Raw genomic sequence first — 21530 nt, forward strand, 5'->3', positions numbered from 1 at the left:
CACTGATGGGTGTTACATTTTATTTTTAGGTGCTTACATAGTTTCAAATAAACCAATATATAAAAAAAATCCCAGCATTGAATTCACTAAAAACATACAGTACAATACATAATTAAAACAAGAATTATTCAATCCACATCTTTTAAGAAATGATAACTTATTATTGTCAATATCTTTACAGAAAGTGACTAATGCTAAAAATAGAATGCGCCCATCATAGAGTTTTCTGATGATATAAATTCTTTCTTGGCCACACATTTCTCTAATATCAGGAATCGTATTTTTTCTGTGGCCAGACATGCTAATTTAAGACCTATCATATGTTTCAATAATTAAAAGGTTATTTCACAATATATAAAGATGACCCTGATAAGGTATTTTCCGTCTAGTGCTGATTACTTCCCAGGAATCGGTACTGTATTTTGTGACGCGTGTGGGGGTGTTAAGCCCCTGTTTGTAACTGTTAGAGTCGGAGGGCTCTCGAGCAGCAGAGTCCTTTGCTGATATTTGTATTCTGTACAATTAAACCTTGTTATCCTAGCAACGCTATCTCCTGGCCTATTTCCCTAGCGGGTTGTCTTTGTTCTGCAGTGTGCGTAAAAAGGGACTTGCCTTTATAAGGTATTTACCGTTGAGTGCCGATTACTTCCCAGGAATCCAGAAGGGCAAATCAAAACATCAGGAATATCCTTCTTATTTCCTGATTAGGAAAAAACTTAATATAAGGCTAGATATCACATTTTTTTATTGGGGCAGTACTTTTCAATAAGTGGTTTGACATCTGCGCAGCAGTCACCTTACCCACTGCGCTAATTTACCCGCTGAATAATAGTCTGCTTGCTTTCGTTTCTCCTTGTGTCCAAGGGTGGCTGTGTTCATGTGCTTTGAACATGAAACTGTAACCCTCCTGATGTTGCCAGGCGATGGGGAGCCAGTCAAGCGAACACCTTTGTGATGTCACAGGCGCCACTTTCCCATGCAGCTGCGACTCATGAAAGCATGTATGATCACAGAAGATGAAGTTAACATAAAGTGGAATGTGATCCCATTGAGTGTGAGCTATGAGTCTCATGACCTTAGCAAGAATGAGAAATCACGGTGACGTGAGGGCGTCATTCAGCATACAACATTATTTCCACAGCAGAGGTATACTGCTAAATATATTTAATAAGATAGGGTAATACATTTTAGCTCTTGATAGACTAACTAAAAACTAGGTAAGTACATAGAAAGATGGATGGATTAATAAATAAATATCCAAACTGTCATTTTCAAAAATGATAAGTAGCATTCTGCAGGTGGGGATCAGTGAAATAACCAGAGTTGGAGACTGAGGGGAGCTGGGAGCTATTTAGCTCCTGCTTATAGCCCAGAAGAGCCTGGCTATCTTAAAACCAGCAGCTCCCAGGCCAACTGATGCCGAACAAACACAACTATGTGAATTTGGGGACAATCTATGAATAAGCATTGGGACACATCTATATGACATTTAAAGCATAAGGGGTCATAAATGATGGATTGAATTATAGGATTGCATTTGATGTGGAAGTTATATTTGCGTAACACTATGTACTAGCTCCTCGTTCCCCAGAAGTCGCTCTCGCCGACTAGTTAATGCTGGCTACCCAGGAGCTGCTTATAGCTCCTGCTTATCCAATCGTCATTTCGAGCCTTGATTAACACATGGTCCTTTTCACTCCTTTGGTCACTTAGCCAGCCTTAACTGCTCGGTCAAACCTACAAAATTTCCCTGCTCTGGAAGCCAAAAGAAAGTGCTCTATGATTTGCTGTATGAAAATGCATGCACAGTGTGTGAGGGATATCACAGCCGAATGATGCACTCTCGGGGCTGTACCGAAATGTAGAAGCACGCTGCCTTTGGGTGTAGCTATGGCCCAAGCACAGTTACCCTATCTTCAGTGCCTGCTGGGCACCACCTACGTTAGATAAAAACCTTAGCAATTCCTAGAAGAAAATCTGGAGTAGTTAAGGTTCCAATTCAAAACCCAGACACCGCAAACCATTGCCAGTTTCAGTTTCCATGGCATCCATAGCTCCTCCTACCACATGCCCTTCTTGTAATGTCATAAATAAATTTGCAAATGACCTGCTCAGTGATATTACGGATGACATCACATTTGACCTCACCAATGCGAACAGAAGCTGCAGTGTTTAGAGTGGGTCGTGTGTGTGAGACCATGGCTACTGAGGGGATGAGTACTGTGTCTGGAGGCACGAATGTTGGCCACGGCCTAGAGGCAGTACTCAGACAAGATGGCCATCGACAATGCCCTGTGGGTACCCCCATGGCGTGGAGAGCTGCGGACCACAACCCAGGAGTTCTGCCTGCCCTTGGGCGACTGTGGATATTGGCACTGAGTCTGGGGCATAGCCAGCGACCATGCCCTCAGCACAGCACCTGATGGGGGTGGGGCGGGATACAGTGCCAGGGGCATGTGAGCAGTTCTTCTTGAAAGCACTTTAGGTATTTTGATAGAGACATTCATAGAATAAGGGTACATTGCCTCCCTCCACCCAAACAAACCCTCAGGTGCATGTTTGAAATAAGGCAAGGACCTGCAGCCTGTGACTCACCAGGTGTTTTGGACTATGACTCCCATGATCCCTCACCATTGACTATGCTGGCTATGGCTGATGGGAGTTCGGGTCCAAAACCTCTGGGTTGCGGACCCCTGAAATAAGTGGATGCCACCTCAAGTGCCATCTCTGCCTCTACAGGCCCGAAATAGAGCGTGTCCGAGAAACCGCCTTTGATGCATGGCTTCATAATAAATGCAATCAAACACAAACATTGAATTAACTATCAATGGCTCTCCTTCCAGCCAATGGCATTCCACAAAAGGGTGTGAATGTTACTAAGAGAGGAAGTACTCCTGAAGTAGCAGCAGGTTAAGCTTTTTATTTGAGATTAGCATGATATTAAAGTTTACTTTCAACAGTAAACATTTCATGCCTAAAAACATGGGGCTGGGGTCGTGGGATCCACTCTCTCAGAAGAAGGAACTATAAATGTCCATTAACGGGTTCACAACTGTGGGGGCTACGACGTAGCGCATAGAAGCATAGACGATGGCATCCTCTTTTCCAGCTCCTTAAACACAACAGCCTGTAGTACAGCTATGGCACCCGCCCTCGTTCCCACACGCGCGCAGCCCGTACATTGCGTTCCTGACGTCAGAGTCCCCAGCTTCTTTCCATAGTATTCTGGACCCATCCTAAGAGCATCGCTAGACCTAATGGAGCTGCAGGGGATCGCCTAGTGCTCTTGGGGCACCCCCTGAACCCCAACACTAGAAGTTCCACCTTAAGGTTTGCAGCTCAAAGGCCATTACTTCAGGTCACCCTAACTTCTTCACAAGACGCGTCATTTGTATGGCTTTCCACCTTTTTAGGTCTATGACGGTCCAATGGGGAATGTGTGTAGTCAGTGCTGTATATTCACAAAATTGGGCTGGTGAGCTCCCCTCTGCCCAATGCCAATCATTTGTGACCTTGGCTCAGAAGTCCAAGTTCTCAGGTTTACACCTGCACAATGAAATGCTGAATGCAAACGTGTTGTGATCTCTTGTGTAGGCGTAGCATGGACTCAGGAGGTCTCATCTCTTAAAGCACCCGTGGCTTATTGGGATATTTGCTTGGCTCTTCCATGGCACGACTTCTTCTACCTTCACGGCTTCTTGGCGCCTAAGGACGGGTTGAAGTTGGTGGTGCTGGGAGGTTAGTGCGGGGCTGAGGGGAGGAGAGCAAGCTAGCGCCTGCTATTGTGTTGACGCGTGCAGATCGGAAGAACCCAGGCTCTGTGGCCAAGTACGCTTTTATGTCACAGGTTCAAATGCAGCTGATACTAACCAAAACGTGTTGCCATATTGGTATTTCTCGCGGCCCATGTCTCTAAGTAGCTACTTTACCAAAAGCCCAGTCGCGACTGCCACTGTCTATTCCTCTTATTGCGCATCAAAGCGCTTTGGTGCCATAACCTATGGAAGGAGGCACTATTCAAATGCAAGTTAACATAATAACAACCAAGAGGCCAATTAATGAATGGGGAAGTATTATGGATTGGGCCTCCCCCACCCGTCTCCAAAGGTGAGCCGGTGTGGGGCACACAGGCAGAGCTGCAGAAGGAGCGTTTCCTGCTGCATTTGTTGCGTCACTACTGTATATTGCAACCAGTCAACGTTGGACTCGAATTTATGGTACTCTAAATATGACATTTCATTAAAATGCACACAAGACCACATAAGCTCCAGCATGCAAAACAACGCATGTGCACTTCTTGTATCATTGGACATGATTAATAGAGGCGGAGCACTTTCACTCTATTTTTACTTCGACGAAATGGGGTCAACGGCAAAGAAGCATCTGCTTGCACTAGTCATTGCGTCTTCGGTGTTCCCTTGCGCACAGCGAATCCTGCGACGTGAGATCCAGTGCGGATTCCAGATCCGAGCATTGACGAATTAACAACACTCGACTGACTAACGTAGACATCTGCACCACGCGCAAGTGTGGTTGGAGGAAATTCCTTATTTAGATTTCAAATCCATCCATGGCCTTGCTCCCACTCTTCTTTCTGCAGGACACCTTTCCCTCATCCCCTTATTTTCCTCACTGCTTCTTTTTCCTCCGTAGACTAAGGTCTCGGTAACCCTGGCTGGGATCACCCTACACCAATCTCCATATAAGCCTAGGCCCTCTGAGACCACTGCTGTAGTCAGTAGGCACAACATAAGAGCTTTGGAACACATCACTGAGTACTTCCCTGCCCCCTCCCCCTCAGATCATAAACACTCACCTCACCACATGTCATGGACCTATGGAACTTTAAAACACAGGTCAAGCCCCCTTCCCCCGTGCACTCTCATGGACTCTGTCTACTGAAACGCCATCCCCTTTGGTCTAAGAGCTGTCACCGCCCACAAGAAGATCACTTCTTCCACCCGAGGACTACACTCACTGCGCCGCTCCGCTGCGTAGCACACCGTGAACACTCTCTGGACTCCAATGGATAACCTTTAATGTCACGGCTGTAATCATACTGGAATGTATCACTACCCGCCCCCTGTTTGTTACACTCCTCCGTTATCAAAATCGCCAGAAGATGAAACATGGCAAAACAAATAAACGAATGCTTCATAATTAAATATTTAACATTAAGGGAATGCACGGAGAAAGATTTAACAGCAAGAACAAATTGAAGCAAAACACATTTAGCAATATGGCTCGCTTCTGGAGAAAAGTATTCCTGCGCTGCGTTAGGTATCCTTATATGTACAAGAGAAGCCAGCATTTGAGCACCAGTTCACAGTATCCCCCAGAGCTAAGAATCACAAGCAAACGCTGTTAAAATGTCCCCCGCCTGCCATTCATCAAATATGAAAAAATATAATATTAAGAACCAGTACTGCTAATAAACACTGAAAACCGCCACACATATCGCACATTACAAAAACATGACAGTTGCATTGCAATGGTGGCACTCAAACGGCAGCACGTTAGTAAGGTAATCAACCAGTAAAGACAATTGATTTATTTGGTCCAAGCAACTAGAATATTATTTAGCCCTTAGTATACTGAAAGCACGAAATATTTACTTCCTGACCACCAAATGCCATAAATTTAGGTTAGCGAAAATTAGTTCATGTAATGGACTGACAGCCCAGAATGTATGTATGTGGGGTCTGTCATTTCATTTTCAAGGATTCAATTTCTGTTTCAGGTCTCAGTCAAAAGGTCAAGAGCCAACACGTCAATACGTCCCCAGGAAGGTTCTTGGTATCGGGATTCCGACAAGGGGTGCCGGGAATGAAGAAATTCTGAAAACATTGGACTGCTTTGCTGGCTAACAGATTCCTGTAATTAGGTGGTTGTGAGTACCACTACAGGAAGAATCATAAGGGAGCGTAACTTTTTTTTCCCATTTTGCTCGAAATAACCCAAGATCTCCAAAGACACTCACATCTCACTAGTTCCTAACATTGACGTTTCACGCAGGCAGACTTGGGCTAAAATTTGGAATCCCCAGCAAGAAGCAGTGGGACCCCAATAATTCACAAATTAATTTTTTTAATCCTTTATACTTTTTCAGACAATCAGAATGTTCCCGCTAATACTAATGAGTATATTGTTGCGGTCAAATGAGATGCACCACAGAATTTGTTAGACTTTTTTTTCTGCGTCAATATTTCATCGCCATGTGCTGATCTAATGTACAGAATAATTCACTAGACAATGCGGAATTGAATGTCTTTATGAAGGGCTCTGATGTGGGTCGGTATAGGCCAATGTTCGCTCCATTGAATTCGGAGCCGAAAAACTACAGAGTTGATGCCCAAGAAGAAACAACAAGGGAGCACCACTATGGAAAAGGCCAGTCTTCTGAGAACTCTGTCATTTCAGGTCAATTTCAGTTTTACGTTTAAATGGAATTACTCCCTTATCTGACATTTAACAAAGACCAAATAGTAACAGCATTTCCATGTGTCAGATACTGTAGATGCATACTGCAATGGCACCAAAGAACAACTGTTGCTATTGTTTTGCATAGGAGTTTTTTTTTTACTAAATGAAAATGGAATTTCTGTTTTTATAAGAAGGCCAAATCACTCATTTTACGTTCTCCACAAAATAAGGGACGCGCCAAGGCTTGAATTTAAAACACGGCCACGCGCAGTTCACAAAGCTGTGCGGAGCAATGCTTCATCCTGGATGCCAGTCAGCAATATTCATAAGTGAGACACTTGACATGTAAGCCACCGAGCCATTCGTTATATCGCCTTGTGCCAAAATACATCAATTTAATAGCCAGCTTAACATCCAATGCCTTACAACAATGGGGCACTCGATCTTTGTGCTTGCCACGGGAAAGTCGAACACCCCAAATAGGATTATAAAGTCGAGTGGGCAAGAACATCGCTTTAAGACCGCAGCGGAGCCTCCACCTACACGTCACTTTTAAGCAACGGGTAGTACACAATCCAACACAACTGTTTACGTTGAATGGGGATGGCTTAGAGCTGCAAGGGAGTAAAAGGCAGAACACAAAGGGGGATTTTTCTTTAATACAGTGACAGACTACAATAGAACTGCTCGTGTTCTGCATAATTCCTTGCCAGCAATTAATATTCACACAAAGTAACATTAGGTTTACATAATCAAAGGCGGGGAACAGAAGCACCGGTCTCGCAGAGTCTTCTCTGCACCTTTCAATCAATTTTATTTATATGCAAAACCAAGAGAAACTGGGGGGAAAAACAAAGCCCCCCCCGCCTGATGCTAAAGCTCTCAATTTAGTGACAGGCAAATGGCTTCACGCAGCCACTTAATCTCATTTCTTGCATAATGCCCTCTAATTAGCATATCAAAGTGAATTAATACTTCCCGGGCATTAGCAATGAGAAAATCTGCTGCGGGCTCACAATAGCAGTTTGCAGAGAGCCAAGAAATCTTTCAAAAAAACAAAAAAAATAAAAAAACACAAACCACTTTGCATTGCAAAACTGTCCACTTTATGTATCCTCTCTCTCTCTCTCTCTCTCTCTCTGCACACACTTCTACCACACACTGTTTTACTAGTGTTCACCAAACAAACTCATAATTGCAGAAGTCACCAGAGTCTGCAAGGGCCTGTTTGCCGTTGCGATGTCGAAAGAGCGCGCCGCTCCCGCGTCCTATATGGTTACACTTGCTCAGCGATATCCTACATGTTAATATGAACTGTGTCACTGGTAATCATTACAATTACTATTGCTTTCATTACATTCTGGCTTCGAGGATAGATAATTAAACATTACGCTCAGGGCCACCTGCTAGGCAATACCACCAGAAAGATTAGCTCTGCAAATTGCGAATTGTGTACACGAAATAGAGGTTAGGCGCAGAAAATTCCATAGGCAGCTCTACAGCAGAGTTGGGGTTGCTTATATGGGCAATATTAAGAAAAGTTTGAAATTAATTTTTTTAGACCCTTAATAATAAGGACCCCGATCAGCAAGGATTTGGCCGCAGGCCTGCGGTGATGGCATTGCCATCCTAGCTACAGGCCAGAGCACTTGTAAAGCTTATTGTTCCGTTAATGCATAAACCTCCAGAGCAATAAAGTGTATGTTTACAAATGCAATAATCAGTGTGTGTGTGTGTGTGCGCGCGGGCACGCTCATATACCTACATCTTTCTCACAGTACTCCATTCAAGAAAATTAAAACAGAAGGCTGTCAAAGTCCAACGACAGTTTGTGGATAATACAACTTGCTGACATTGGCCGCGGACTGACAATAGCTCTACAGCTGTGACCGTCATCCTAGGCTTCCGGAATTACCTGAAGACCCTACTCTTCAAAGAACATCTCACCAATCACTCATGGCTCCACTCAACCTTACTTCTCCTCCACTGGACTTCAGGCCTCCCCTCTTCCCCTACCACTCCCGGAGCCACTGATGCCCCTGCACCCTTCTAGTAACCCCTGGAGTCTGTCCCCTGTATACAGCGCTCGGTTGTTCCCAGCTAGGGTCGCGTTCCGTAAATCCTGTACCTACAAGCGTGCATACGTCATATTGCAGCCTGTCAATCAGTCATACTACCAGGGCCTGCCTGAGTACCTTGTAAGTCCAGCATGCACCTACTCACCAACTACTCCTGTACCGCGCTTCGTCGGGTCTAGCTATTGCCATCACAGCACAGCTCTGCTCTACACCGGGCTGTGCACTCCTGAGACCCCCCTCTCATGCCTACCGTCAACTTATCACAGTTAAGAAACACACACCCCCACTTCCCAATTCTCTGTCCCCTCTGAATGTGTTTGTTTTAACGCCTAATCCCTCTTTCCTATCCCCCCTTACCCAGCTCTACCCTCTCCACTACACAGACTGAGGTCTGCTTTACACCAGGGCGTAGTGACACTATGTCACCTTTTGGGCAAGGCCGGGCACGAGACCTTTTGGGCAAGGCCAGGATCGAGAACACCGCCATGGTGGTGATGGGCGCAGTATAAATATTGTATAGCATAAGCCACTGCCATATAGTAGGTCTGAAGTTAGGTTACAGAAACCCATGTCAGATCGCTTTCGGTGCTTCCAATGAGCCCTGGCACTGCTCCGGTGTTTCCCAGCTGGGTTCCTGCTCAATAAAGAGGGGTTCATGTTGGGGGAAGGCTTTGAATCACGTGGCTCGGCGAAGACATGCGCACGCGCTGTGGCTGCCTCCTTACTCAGTTCAACGCGATTTGCATTATCTCGCGAGGCTTCGTGTGAGAATCCTGCAAAGGTGCTACTGCGCAGCTTGCATAAGAAAGCGCTTCAAAGCGACGGTGACGGCCCGCTGCAAAGGGGGGGATTCACGAGCTGGGTGGAAGCCCCAGTCACAGTTTATAAAAGCGGCCACTGCACGAAACCCGAATAATGTATATTGAATATTGATGTGAATGGCTGACTGCATCCATGGCCTGCTGGGGCGAGGGGCCACAGAGTCACAAAGGGTCAGTCACCTGGAGGTGAAAACGCGGGCCTTATCAAGGTGATCACTTTGATAAGACCCGGGTCTGCAGAGTGAGAAAACACACCGAGCCTGGTTCCCAGGGTGGGGGTGGAGGTGGAGGGGGGCAGTGACAGGACAGGTTCATTCTGAGGTGATGAGCCTGCGATTCAAACAGGCACAACATTCAGGCAGAGGAAAGAACACCACGGCCGCGGGCATTGCACTCACAACAGCCTGGAGCACGAAATAGTCCCCGCACGAGGCCAGGGGTTTCTGTCAATCACTTGCAAGGATGAGATGCGCCTGCTCTGGAGGGCAGCATGTTAACCCCTTAAGAGCCAGGCTATTATGCAAGTCTATGCATACTCGTCCTTGGCAATTGCATACCTGTCTGCACGTGTGCTACTGGACCCCAAATCCCCATTCGAAAGCTGCAGGGGCTGGGCGACCAGGTGCGATAACCGTCGGTGAGAAGGGGGTATGCTACGTCTCCGCCAGCCCCCTCTCCTCACTGCCTCCTACACAAACACACGCAAACACCGCTGTGAGAAACACATTCCGACCACAGGAAAATGCAAGGATGCACGCACAAGAAAACCTTTGCATGTGACAGTAACCGGGCCTTTTTTTGTAATATGTATGGGGGAAAAGGAAAAATAGACAATTTGGCCATGGAATAATGATGGCACCGGCGTGCTGTGTTTTATTAAACAGATTAGTTTATTAATATTTTAAAAACAATCGCTGGAGCCTCGTGCAGTAAGGAGCCGCCCCCCACCTCTTGACGGTGAGATGTGTCGTGGGGCCTTAACAACGACTTATATACATACAGGAATGTGTTTATGAGAACCGCTGACATCACATAAGCACCTCGGGGGCGTTGTTGAGCAGTGGGTGGCGTGGGCCCCCAGGTGACAGCGCTGGGACCATCCTTATTTTCAAATAACGAGATGCATATTTTGGGACAGGTATATATAGGGTCGAATAATAATAGTTCCCCTTGCACGAGACTGGAGCATCGGCATTTGGTGTACTTTAACGCACTGGTTCAAAGGCTGTGCCTGTCCAACCCATAATCAATAAATGAAATGGCCTATTTCTACAGGACTTAATATCGCCACCCAAAAGAAACGGGCGTACGATGCCCAGCCCCCCCTTGCCATGCACATACGGCCTCATGCGTCTATTTCATATCTTCTATCATGCAACATGCAATGTATTTGTATATTTCTATTTTATATAGCGCTAACCTAGCTCGGGAGCAACGGAGCGCTAGAGAGAACAAACATGGGTACATTTACAAGCCCGTCCCAGAGCGCTGGTGATCCGGGGACAGCAGGTCTGTTGTTGCAGCTGTTCCAGCATTAAACATTCAGAATGTGCACGGACCTATTGCATGGTTTTACAGTGGCGATGGTTAATCATATATCTACTTGCCAGGTGCTGAGAACAAGACGGTAAACGTCTGCCATGCGGGTGATATTGTGTGTGCCACGTCATCGACTGTACATTATATAATATGCTCACAATACATGCGTGAGACAGAAAGCAAGCTTGATATTAAATAAATATGCAGAAGACAGAGAGGGGGGTCGAGGGAGGGAGAGAGAAAGGGGGAGGGACGGCGACAGGGAAGGTGGGAGAAGAAGAGAGAGAGGTAGATGCATAAGAAATCTTGTGTCTGCTAGTCTCTCTTTTTGTCTTGTCTTGTTTTATGTACGTATGGAGGCCTGAGGGCGAGATGCGCGTTACAACAAATAACTAATAATAAAATATATGTAGGGAGAGAGAGAGAGGAGAGAGAGAGGTAAAAACAGCGAGGGAGCGAGAGGGGGTGAAAGAGAGGGGTAGAGAGATATGTTGGTAGAAAAGGAGCAAGAGGGAGGGCGAGAGAAAGAGGGGGAGAGAGAGAGAGAGAGAAGATAGATATGTTGGTAGATAGGGAGAGAGAGAGAGGGGGATGGGAAAGATAAAGAGGAAGAGAGAGAAAGGGGTCGATTTATATGTTGGGAGAGGTAGATAGAGAGAGAGAGAGAGAGAGAGAGAGAGAGAGAGAGAGAGAGGGGGTGGGGGAAAGCGAGGTGGAGAGCGAGAGAGAGAGAGAGGGAGGGGGTAGATAGATATGTTGGTAGATAGGGAGAGAGAGAGGGGTGGGGAAGAGAGACAGGAAGGGAAAGAAAGAGAGAGCGAGGGGTAGAGAGATATGTTGGGAGAGAAAGAGAGAGAGAGAGAAAGAGAGAGAGAGAGGGGGGGGTAGATAAATATGTTGGTGGATAGGGAGAGAGAGAGGGGGAGAAAGAGAAAAGTAAACGCCAAATGGCTAGATTGCATACACTGCATACAGCACACAGGCTCCAGCTCTCGCCCCCAGCACGCTCTGCGCCTCGCAGCGCTAGAATTCTTGCACGTTAGAGGCACGCACCTTGCTGCTCAGGTCAGTGCGTTTCCCGATCCTTTGCTGCTTTCCCTTTCCCATAAACATGTCTCGGAGCCGCCCATGCAGCCGAGCAGGCCTCTCTCTCTCTCTCTCTCGCCCTCCCCCTGCGGACACCTCCTGCAGTCTAGAAGTTCATTAAGTTTTATGGCCTTCCCCAGTCACTCCTGCTTAAAAGCCTCACAAAGGCCACAAATCTGGGCGCGCATCATGCCCGCTATTAGACACCACTAGTAAATGAACGAGTTTAGGGTCTGCGCGCGCTTTATAGGGGGTGCTAAATCTTGGCCTGGCTGGCAACTGTCAGTGCCCCCTTCCCTCACCAGCTCTGAACACGCAAACCCCGCGCTCCTCCTGTGAGAAGGCCCACGCCCGGCCGTGGGTGCCCTGAATACTTGCTGCGGTGTCTCACTGTGGCGCTACCACTGGAGGAAGAGATCTGTGTGGCTTGGATACCTCACGCATTGTACCACCGTGGCATACCATCGTTACAGAGTGATCGAAGTGAGCGGGAACTGTCGGGAGCGGAGTTCCCTTTCCCTTTCCTTTTCTTCTATTTATACAATTCTATATAGTGCATGTGTCTATTCATGTCCCTGTGCAAGTGCAAAGTTGTAATAGGAACCTTAGTTACTAGTGGACTGTTGCAGTGCCCCCACCGCAAAACTTGTCACATGTTGCACCATACCTCGCCCACCTTCTCCCTGCAGAGGCCACATATCCACATTTTTTTTCTGTACACTTCTACCACTGCCCACACACCTATATCACCAGGACTCAATCCCCTGTGCTGACTAGCCATTGGCAAAGCAACCAGGCGTTCCGTGAACGCAGATCCCTTGCAAACTCACACCAGCCATCAGCACCTTTGCTGACTGCTGCCAGAGCCTGGGGTCTCCCGAACTGTGCCGCGCGATGCACCAATCACGGGGCCGCGTGAGGAGAGCCGCCGCCTGACAACCGGAATCACGTTGCCACGTGCCCCTGATAGAGAGAGCTGACAATAAAAGGCAGCGTCGAGCAAGAGGCGGCCCTGATATCACTGCGGCCCATCACAGGTGTAGGCTGCTCTGTCCAAACCATTAAAATGCCCGTCCATTTCCAGCTCGAGGATCTGAGCGCGCCTGCACCCTTGTGGTTGCCTGCAGTAATGCACAGACGTGCAGATAGAAAAAAAAAATACCATGCTTTCCTAATTAGAGTTATGCGTGTCTCTAGTCTGGCGCAGCCACAGGGGAGTTGCTAGGTCTGGAAAAGACCCGGGGCTACGCTGATGTCAGAACTGTTGGGACTGGGGGCTAGCTGGTCTTTTGGCTGTAGCTCTTGAGATTCTATCCGGGGCTACAACCAAAAGATCCGGGGCTATAGCCCCCTTAGCCCCCCTAGCAACGCCCCTGCACAGCCATATTCAACTGTGTCAAAGACTGCCCTGCAATTGAGAGAATGCTGCACAAATCAAGCACTTCTAAGACCTTGCCGTGCACACTTTCTACCGGCCACGCCCGTGCCACCCTGCCTGCCCAGTGCATGCTGGGAGATGTGCCCTGCCACCCAAAGCACCGCAGCAATCCTCATATCTAATAACCCACGCAAATAAATAAAAACTCCCAGGCAGGTGTGCCGATAAGATGCAACCTTGTTTCAAGGATTTGGAGTTACAAATGGTATTATTATTTAGATTTAAAGAACTAGGGGCACTGCCTTAAAAAAGTGAAAAAGAACATAATATTGAGAATAGCAAAAAAGTATATTTACTGAAGCAGGGGGACTTGAAATGCTCCGAGCCGTTCACTACACAGGACAGCGTCGGTCCTTCACACAAAGAGATAAACGCGTGCACACGCGTGCATTTACTGTCATTAATAAACTGGTCTGTGATTTGAAGCGGGGTTATTGCATGGGTGCACCAGCGGGTTATGGGTTAAACGCATGGCCGGGGGTAACTCCTAAATGCAGTGTCCGTGCACTGTGTGTGTGCACGGTCGGAGGTGTGCATCCCCGCGGGTGTCCTCGCAGCTGGGCAAAGCAACTGTGTGTGCACATTGCAAGAGTCGCCCGCGACCCTTGCTGACTACCCCCCTGGGAGAAGTGCAGTCACTTTGGTGGAATGCTGTTTTAAAACGGTATAAATTCTATTTTTTTAAAACGTGTTCACTAAAGCCTGGTTTGCCCGGGTCCCTGCGAGGAACACTGTAACGCACCCTGCCCACCTCACCCACTGGCACGCAGAAGGATTCCCAACTTACAAACCACCCCTTCCCCTTGCACAGAAAATACCCGCCAATAAATCGGGTGTTTTTGAAAGCGCCTTCACTCACCTTGAGCCCGGCGCCTCCGCTTTCCTCGCTACCCAGGGCGGCTAAGAAGGCAATTTGGGGCTCCCGCGCCCCCTGGCTTGGCATCTGCCCGCGGGAGAGATCTACCTGCCCGCGGAAGGCGGGCGCCTCGGCGTAAACTGGGCGAGGGAAAAGTTTGGCAGGAGGAGAGGAAGGAATGCAGAGTAGTGCAGCCTCAGGCGAGAGGGGGGGGGCGGAATTTGAATGGGAATCGAGGGCTGCTAAAAACCCATCACCACTAGCCAGAGTAATGCCATCTTCCGCCGAATCCATCTTCATGTACATCAGCGGGGCAGCCACCAGACTGCGCCCGCCGGAGAGGGGGGGGGGGGGGCACCGGAGGGCTGGTCCGTCACTCAGTGCAAAAGAAGGCCAGCTGTAGATAACTTGCAAGGGGGTCGAGTTTCCTGGAGCTTCGATCCGCTATATAAGGTACGCATGGATGCGTGTGAAACTGGGGGCACCGCTCAATAACTAGCTTCAATGACCTTCCAGGTGTGCCCTTAACTGTCTATCCTTTTAATTCTAGTTATATTAGTGCGCCCACTTACTGACGCACCACCCTGTTCTGCAGCGCTCCGTTGCTTTCCCCAGCTGCGCTGGCGCTATAATAAACTCAACACACACGTGCAGCGCAACGCACACATTCTTGAACGGTTCCGTTGGCATGGTAATTCACGGGCATGCTACGGGTTGAGGGACGTGGTCCTGCACCCTTTGTGGCGGCGGCAGACTGGCAAGTCCGGGGCAGTGCTGCGAGGAGAGTGCTTTTGTTAAGATGATTCAGGGAACCAACCCCGTGCTGTATAGTGTTGTGTTCACACGACAGGCAAGTGTGTGTTCATCTGGAGGTACCAACACGCATCTCCAACTGTCTACCTTAGAACGGGGGGGTGGACAGCTACATGGCCAAAGTGCTGGTCTCTGGCATGAGGGCGGCCTGCGCTTCACAAGCTCGAACCGAGCGCCGAGGCCAAGTTACCCTCTCATCCTTCCAAGGTTGAGAAATTAAATAATCTTGAAAAACAGGTCCTAATACAGCGCTTAGATGCTGGAGGACTGTGGCATGAAGCGCTAGATAAGAACGCAATATTCATACAACATAGCCTCTCGTCTTTCCAAGGTTGATAAATCAGAAAATCTTGAACATTTGGTAGCAATAATAGTAATACCTGTTGATACGGTGCTTAGAAGCTGGAAGACTGGCCTGAAGTGCTATATAATCATACAACATCACTATCATGTTGGTGAAAAGGCCCTTCTTTCTTGCTAGTGTGGTCATTTATTTCACATTTTAAGTGGATGAATGTTGGCACATTCGCCGGCACGTGGTTAATGTTACCGTTGTAAGTCACCTGTTTTCTTACATAGAAATATATTTTTCCTGTTTGTTTTGTCTCTGGTCTTTGTGCCACTTTTTCTACACCCTCACAAACTGCCTCAGCACTTCTTCTCATCTTTGTGCTATTGTACAGGCCTCCATCATGGGAATGCTTCCACCATCATCTGTAGATGTGTTATTGTAAGTCTTTTCTGTTATTGTTTGTCATTTCTGTGTCATTTCAGTGTTATTGTAACTAAGTCATTTCTGTGTTATTGTAAGTCATGTCTGGTCGAAATTGACATTCCTGGTCTTCAAACAAATTCAGATGCAAATGCCATGTTGTGGTGGTGTGCAAACTGCTTTTTCAATACAACTGCAAAATGGAATAACCGAAAGCACCAAATTCTATTTGCGTAGATTTTCGTCTCAAAATCCCATGCACACTTGAAACCTGTGCACAGAAAATGCGCGAAAGGTATGTATGCAATAACAGACACCCTCTGCCCTGAGTTTAGCCACCTCGTGTTATGGGTTACACGTCCCTTTCCCTCGGACACAGCGTGCACACTTCATGCCAACACACTCCGAATGACACCACAATCGCAGGGGTCCGAGTTATCAACAAGAATACCCGCCTGGCAGTGCCCAAAGCACACACTGCCCGTTGGCCTTCAGTCTGGGGACACAGAGACAACCGAACGCCCTTCTGCAGCATTTACTTTACTGACACTTATAATGCCTTCTCGAACACAGCGCCGAATGGCGTCCAGGTAGGCCAATTTAAGAAAGCGATGCACCGCCATGCAGTTTCAGGCGGCTTCCACACTGATGTGAAAGCCCCCCCCCCACCCTCTTGCCACTCGCCAATGACTCGCATGGCTCCCAAGAGTCGCCCTGCATGCCCCGATGCCCCCCTACAGATCACCATTTGCTGGCACTTTGAAGGTCCTGGACGTGGCCAACCTCGGCCTCTCGGTAACTACAAGGCCGACTGCCTAGCAAAACACGACATAAAAGCACAACTGTCTCTGGGGGGGGGGGGGCAGGACACAGAGCCCCCCGCGGGTGGGGACTGATCCCCGGCCCCACAGCGGCGCGTTCTTACCTGTTTTTTCCTTGATTTCGCAGAGGACGCTGAAGAGGGCGGGCTTCATGCGGTGGCAGTTCAAGGCATGTTTCCTGGGGGGAGAAAAGCGCGAGATGTCAGCATCGCCGATTGCAAAATGCGGCCATGGTATTTATCATAGCAAGGTGCAATAAACGACTTGCATTATCCAGGCGGGGGTGGGAAGTAGATATCGGGGGTGGGAAAGGGGTCAGGCCTTCCTTCACTTTCGCGCTCCCAAAAAGTGGCCATTGTGGCGATCAGGCAAAGTGATGTATTAACAATAACAGAGGCCCAGAGCCAAGACCAGTCTGCGTATAATGTGGGCAAATACAAAAGTTCTATGATTGAAGCGCTTCGATGCCACCAGCGCAAGGAGCAGCGCTAACGGAGCAAGCTAAAACGCACAAGTCTAGTGTGAGGAACCGCTGGTCAGAGCCGGTTTTCAGACGTGCTTTTGTTTTTCCAAATATTTGACAGCGGCCCCTGCAGCTGCCTTTACACAAAAGCTGACAAGGGGCGCTGGCATCAGCTGACCTCGGTTCAGCATTCACCAGGAGGGTGCCCGGGGGCGGCTACCCACGATGCCCGGGGGTTGCTCCCTACGAGGCCTTCAAAGTGATTTCTGGACTTGCAACAGGCAGTGTTGTGCATGCGTTGGGGTCTGACCGTCTCCTGGGTCGCCCCCCAAAGCCATCACACTGTCCTACAATAAAAGTTACACTTGCCTAGCCCCTCTGATGGAAGCTGGCTAAAGGGCACAGTGGGGTCACGACCCCTGCGGGCATGTGGGTGGGGCATTGTGTGAGCAGGCCTCTCTGCACAGGGGCTCGCGGGAAAACTTGTTTTTGGAGACTTGTTGGGGGGGGGGGGGGGGTTGAGTGTTAAAATCACAAGTCACATCTGAGAACATTCTCTGAATTAAAGGTAAACAAGGGCCCGGTCTCGGAAACCTCACACCTAACACGTGCACCGTGTACTGGTGCATACCCTTCAAACACCCTTAAGCAGGCAGTGGGGGTCTCATTCCCAAACAAACAGAAGCAACAGAATGGAGGTACATTCACCTGACATGGGAGAGGTGGGGGCATGAAAAACAAGATGCGGGCGGTAAATGAGGTTAAACATCTAGGGGGAGGGGGGGGGCGCAGCATGCAGGCAGCACGGACGCGGCTGTAATATATCATTAAAACGGCCCCGGCTGCTCCCCCGGTGACCCCAGGCTATAAAGCCGCCGCTTCCTCCACGGGTGCCGAGCAACGGGTCACTGGGAATTAGAGGGCGTGGGGGGGGGGGGCGCGATTGTAGAATAAGCGAAGCCCCCGACTAGGCTGTGCACATTCACAGGGAAGTTGCGTGGGACAGTGATGGCAAGGGCACCCATGCCAGCACCGCAGAAGTCAGATCAGAGGCTTGTTTTGACCCCCTAAGGGGGCAGGGGTTTTCCAACTGGTGAGTAGGGGTTAAAGGGGGGCACGCACATATAAGAAAGGGATATTTTAAGATGCTTAAACATTATAGACAAGAGCAAATTGACATTCTATTAAAAACGAAGGGAGAGTGCAAAGGGCTAAACGGGGAGCTTTGATACAGATGTGGCGCTGGACATGGTACAGATGTTTGCACTTATTAATAGGGTCGGGGGGCTCGTGTGCGGAATACAGGCGAGGCCGGGTATGGTGGAGCGGATTTGAGGTCCGCGGACGCGCTCGGGAGCTGCCCTGTGAGGTGGGGGGTTGGGGGGGAGGACGCAAGGGAAGGGAGAAAGGCGAAGAAGAGGCACCAACTTTGCCTGCGCCTCGTCCAGGCTCTGGTCCGTGATGGTCATGATCTGGTGAAGGATGTCGCCGATGTCCTGCTTCCGGCCGTCGCCCTGCTCGCTCCCGTCGTGCCCGCCGTGCTGGGGCGCCACCAGGGACATGCCGCCCTGCACAGAGTGGCCAGCCAGGTTCACCCCGGCCAGAGTCTGCAACATCCTGGACTGCTCGTCCATAGTCCGCCGGCCGCCGACGCACAGCAGCACCGCAGCCCGATCAATGGCTGGGGGGCTCAGGGAGGGAGGGTGGAAGCACCCCGGCGGGCGCCTGCGAGGAGCGGGGCGCTGCAGCGGCGGCGGCGGCTCTCGGGGCGCCCCAGCCGCCTAGCAGTGCCGGGGAGGTTCACAGCAGCATCTCAGGCAGGCTGATCCCTGAGACCTCAGGGTTTTGGCCAGGGCATCTCCCGGAGCCGGGGTCCTGGCCGGAGACGCCTCGAGCCCCGGGCTCTTTTCAGGAAAGTCTTCGGGGTCTTAGCACGAAATCTTCAGACCTCGGCGTCCCTGCGGAAAATCCTCAGATCCTGGACACTCAGGGTATTTCCCCAGAAAATAGCAAACTTTGCCGGTGAAACCTTTACAGGCGGGTCTCTAGTCCTCCGTTTCGGGCTATTGTGCCCAAAATCTTCAGCGGTCACGGACTGTCACCCACTGTCCTGTGGGCTGCCTTTCATGTCTCTGGCTATTCTTGCGGCCCGGGCCCCCCCAGTCCCAGGATGGCCCCAGGCCGTGAGATATTCGCAAAATCCTTTCAGAAGGCGCCGCCGGCCCTGGGGAAGGCTAGGCAGCTGTCAGGGGTCTCTGCATGAAAACGCTCCAGACACCGGCGTCTCCCCTCGAACTTGTCTGATCCGGGGGTCTTCCCCTTTGAAATCTTCACACCCCGCTGCTCGTCATCGCGCAGAAATGTCTCCACAGCAGCCTTCAATGATCGCTGGATTGTTTCTTTTGTTTTTCTTAATAGTTTTTTTTCTTCAGTAAAAACAAAAAAGAAAGCAATTGTCCGATTTAGGGGAGATGAAAAAAAAAGCACCCCAGAAAAAGCAGGGCGCGGCGTGGATATTCCTGGAGCGGTATTTTCGTGGATGGGGTGATGAAGCCTGTCCGGGGCAATCAGCGGCGGGAGACTGATGAATCCTCTGGCTGGGGACGCCCAGAATGATTAGCCGTCACTTGCTGCTCGCGCCCCACTCGGCGCCGAGTCCGCGGACGTGCGCGCCGAGTCCGCGGATCTCCCCTCTCTTTCCTCGCCAGCGCTCCGGAATGCCAATGAAGCCGCTGAGATCTTCTCCCTCTTCTCACTCCACGGGGCTGACGACCTCTGCCCTGGCGACTTCTGTGGAGCGGGGAATACAAAATAAACACGAAATAAAATCAAAATGCAAGCGCGAGTCCTGGAGTCCGCTGCTCGCTCTGCACATGCAAACGTCCAGCCTTTTTTCCTTCTTCTTCTACAAGCACCTCCTGGTTCAAGAAAAAAAAAATTAAGTCCTCTTGCACAAAACTTACTTTCAAATCCTTTTGGCAGGAGAGTGAGGGGGGAAAAAAGGCAGATGATAAAAAGAAAAGCAAAATATAAAATAGAGAACTCCACAGAATGTGCCGGAGAGGAATCAAAAAGTTTTGAGGAAGGAGGCGAGGACGTGAAGAAGGCAGGAAAAAAGATATTAATTGCAAGGCTCGGAGGCAAATGTGCTTAAAAATGAAATGCTAATAATATATACGAGGCGGCGGGCGGGGATTTATGGGGCCGGCCGGGCAACTGTGTGTGTGTTTTATGTTCCTGGCCTGATGGAGCCTCTGCTGAGGGATTGACAGTCTGCCAACGCCACTCACTCACTGCCGACGTGCCCGAGCTCCGAGGAGGGGAGCAAATAGAAAATATAAATAATGGGCGCAGGCCCCGCCCTCCGGGGGGCGGGGCCCGGCCGCCATTGGTGCACGGGCGGACCTGACGTCGAGGGGGGGCCGGGGCCTCACCGCCGGGGAAAGCCTTTTCCTTTCGGTTCCAGCGCTGCCTGCTGTCTCCTTTCCATCCCAGGCCCTGCTTGGTTGGCGCGTGGCCGCCGCCTGCACTGCTCTCTTGGTTGCCATGGCGGCAGGAGAGGAGGGGGGTAAGTGGGGGTGGAGATGAGAGTATGGGGGGGGGGCAGTCATCAGACACTGCTTCCTTTTTATGCTTGCATCTTAAAGCATCTTTTAAGCACAGAGACAGATGCGCGCAATCAACCCAGCTGTGCAATTCCGCACAGTTTTCTTGCATTATCTCCCACAATATTTCCACATTTGGGGGAAGGGGGGAGTGAGGGGGTATGGTCGCTCAACATCGCGCCTGATAAAAAGCCACATTTGCCAAGGAATTTCAATGCTACGAATCCAGGAAGCGGGAGCTCACTGGGGATCAGACACCCTGGGAATGTCAAACTGAAAGCCTTCTGTCAAAGTCAACCAGAATCTTACTGGGAACGTCCACCTTACCGGGAATTTTAAGCTTAGAGCGACCTGGGTATGTCAAGTTTACATGGAATGTCAAACCGGGAGCTTCTGTCAATTACAAACTAAGAGTATGGTGGGAATGTCAAGTTTACTGTGAATGTCAAACTGGGAGCTTACTAGAAATGTCTAGTCTGGGAGTGTCAAAACTAGGAGTTTTATGGGAATGACAAACATGTTTTTAGAAGCCTATTTTCTCTCAATACACCTTTTTTAAAGGTTTTTAAAATTGTTTTGTATCTGCTCAAACTGAGATTTTTAACAACCTTATTTTTAATTTGTACGGAATTTTCACCCACTTTTTTCAACGCCAACCAATTGCAAGCATCTGTTATTAAAGGTCTTAAAGTATCGGGGAAAAAAAAAAACGAGGAGTTTTTCTGGCTATTCCAAGTCAGAGCCTTACTGGTCATGACAATCAGGGTGTTGTTTTCTGTAACTATCGTGCATTCTGGGAATGCTTAACTGAGCTCGTACTAGGAGTGCCAGACTGGGGGTTTCCCGCAAAGGAGAACCTCAGGGTAAGAGTTGAC

The 21530-nt window shown here is 49.2% G+C and overlaps 1 protein-coding gene across 8 annotated transcripts in view; it reads right to left on the bottom strand.

The window, feature by feature from the left end:
- Positions 1 to 20375, bottom strand: part of PBX3 (PBX homeobox 3) — a 325178-nt gene extending 304803 nt beyond the window's left edge. For 3 of the 8 annotated variants that reach the window (XR_011268488.1, XR_011268487.1, XM_069609400.1), the window contains exons 1-2: positions 18479 to 20373; positions 16692 to 16765 (exon numbers count right to left, since the gene is read on the bottom strand). Coding sequence is in view for 6 of the 8 variants with exons in the window: in XM_069609400.1 (XP_069465501.1) it covers positions 16692 to 16765; positions 18479 to 18684 (280 nt within the window). In the remaining 2 variants the exon portion in view is untranslated. Of the gene's footprint in view, positions 1 to 16691; positions 16766 to 18478 lie in introns of all 8 variants that reach the window. The other 5 variants (XM_069609396.1, XM_069609398.1, XM_069609399.1 and 2 more) reach the window with 3 other exon arrangements.
- Between the last annotated feature and the right edge of the window lie 1155 nt (positions 20376 to 21530).

The sequence above is a fragment of the Ambystoma mexicanum genome, chromosome 8 (assembly GCF_040938575.1).
Source record: "Ambystoma mexicanum isolate Mex_15411 chromosome 8, UKY_AmexF1_1, whole genome shotgun sequence".
NCBI lineage: Eukaryota > Metazoa > Chordata > Amphibia > Caudata > Ambystomatidae > Ambystoma > Ambystoma mexicanum.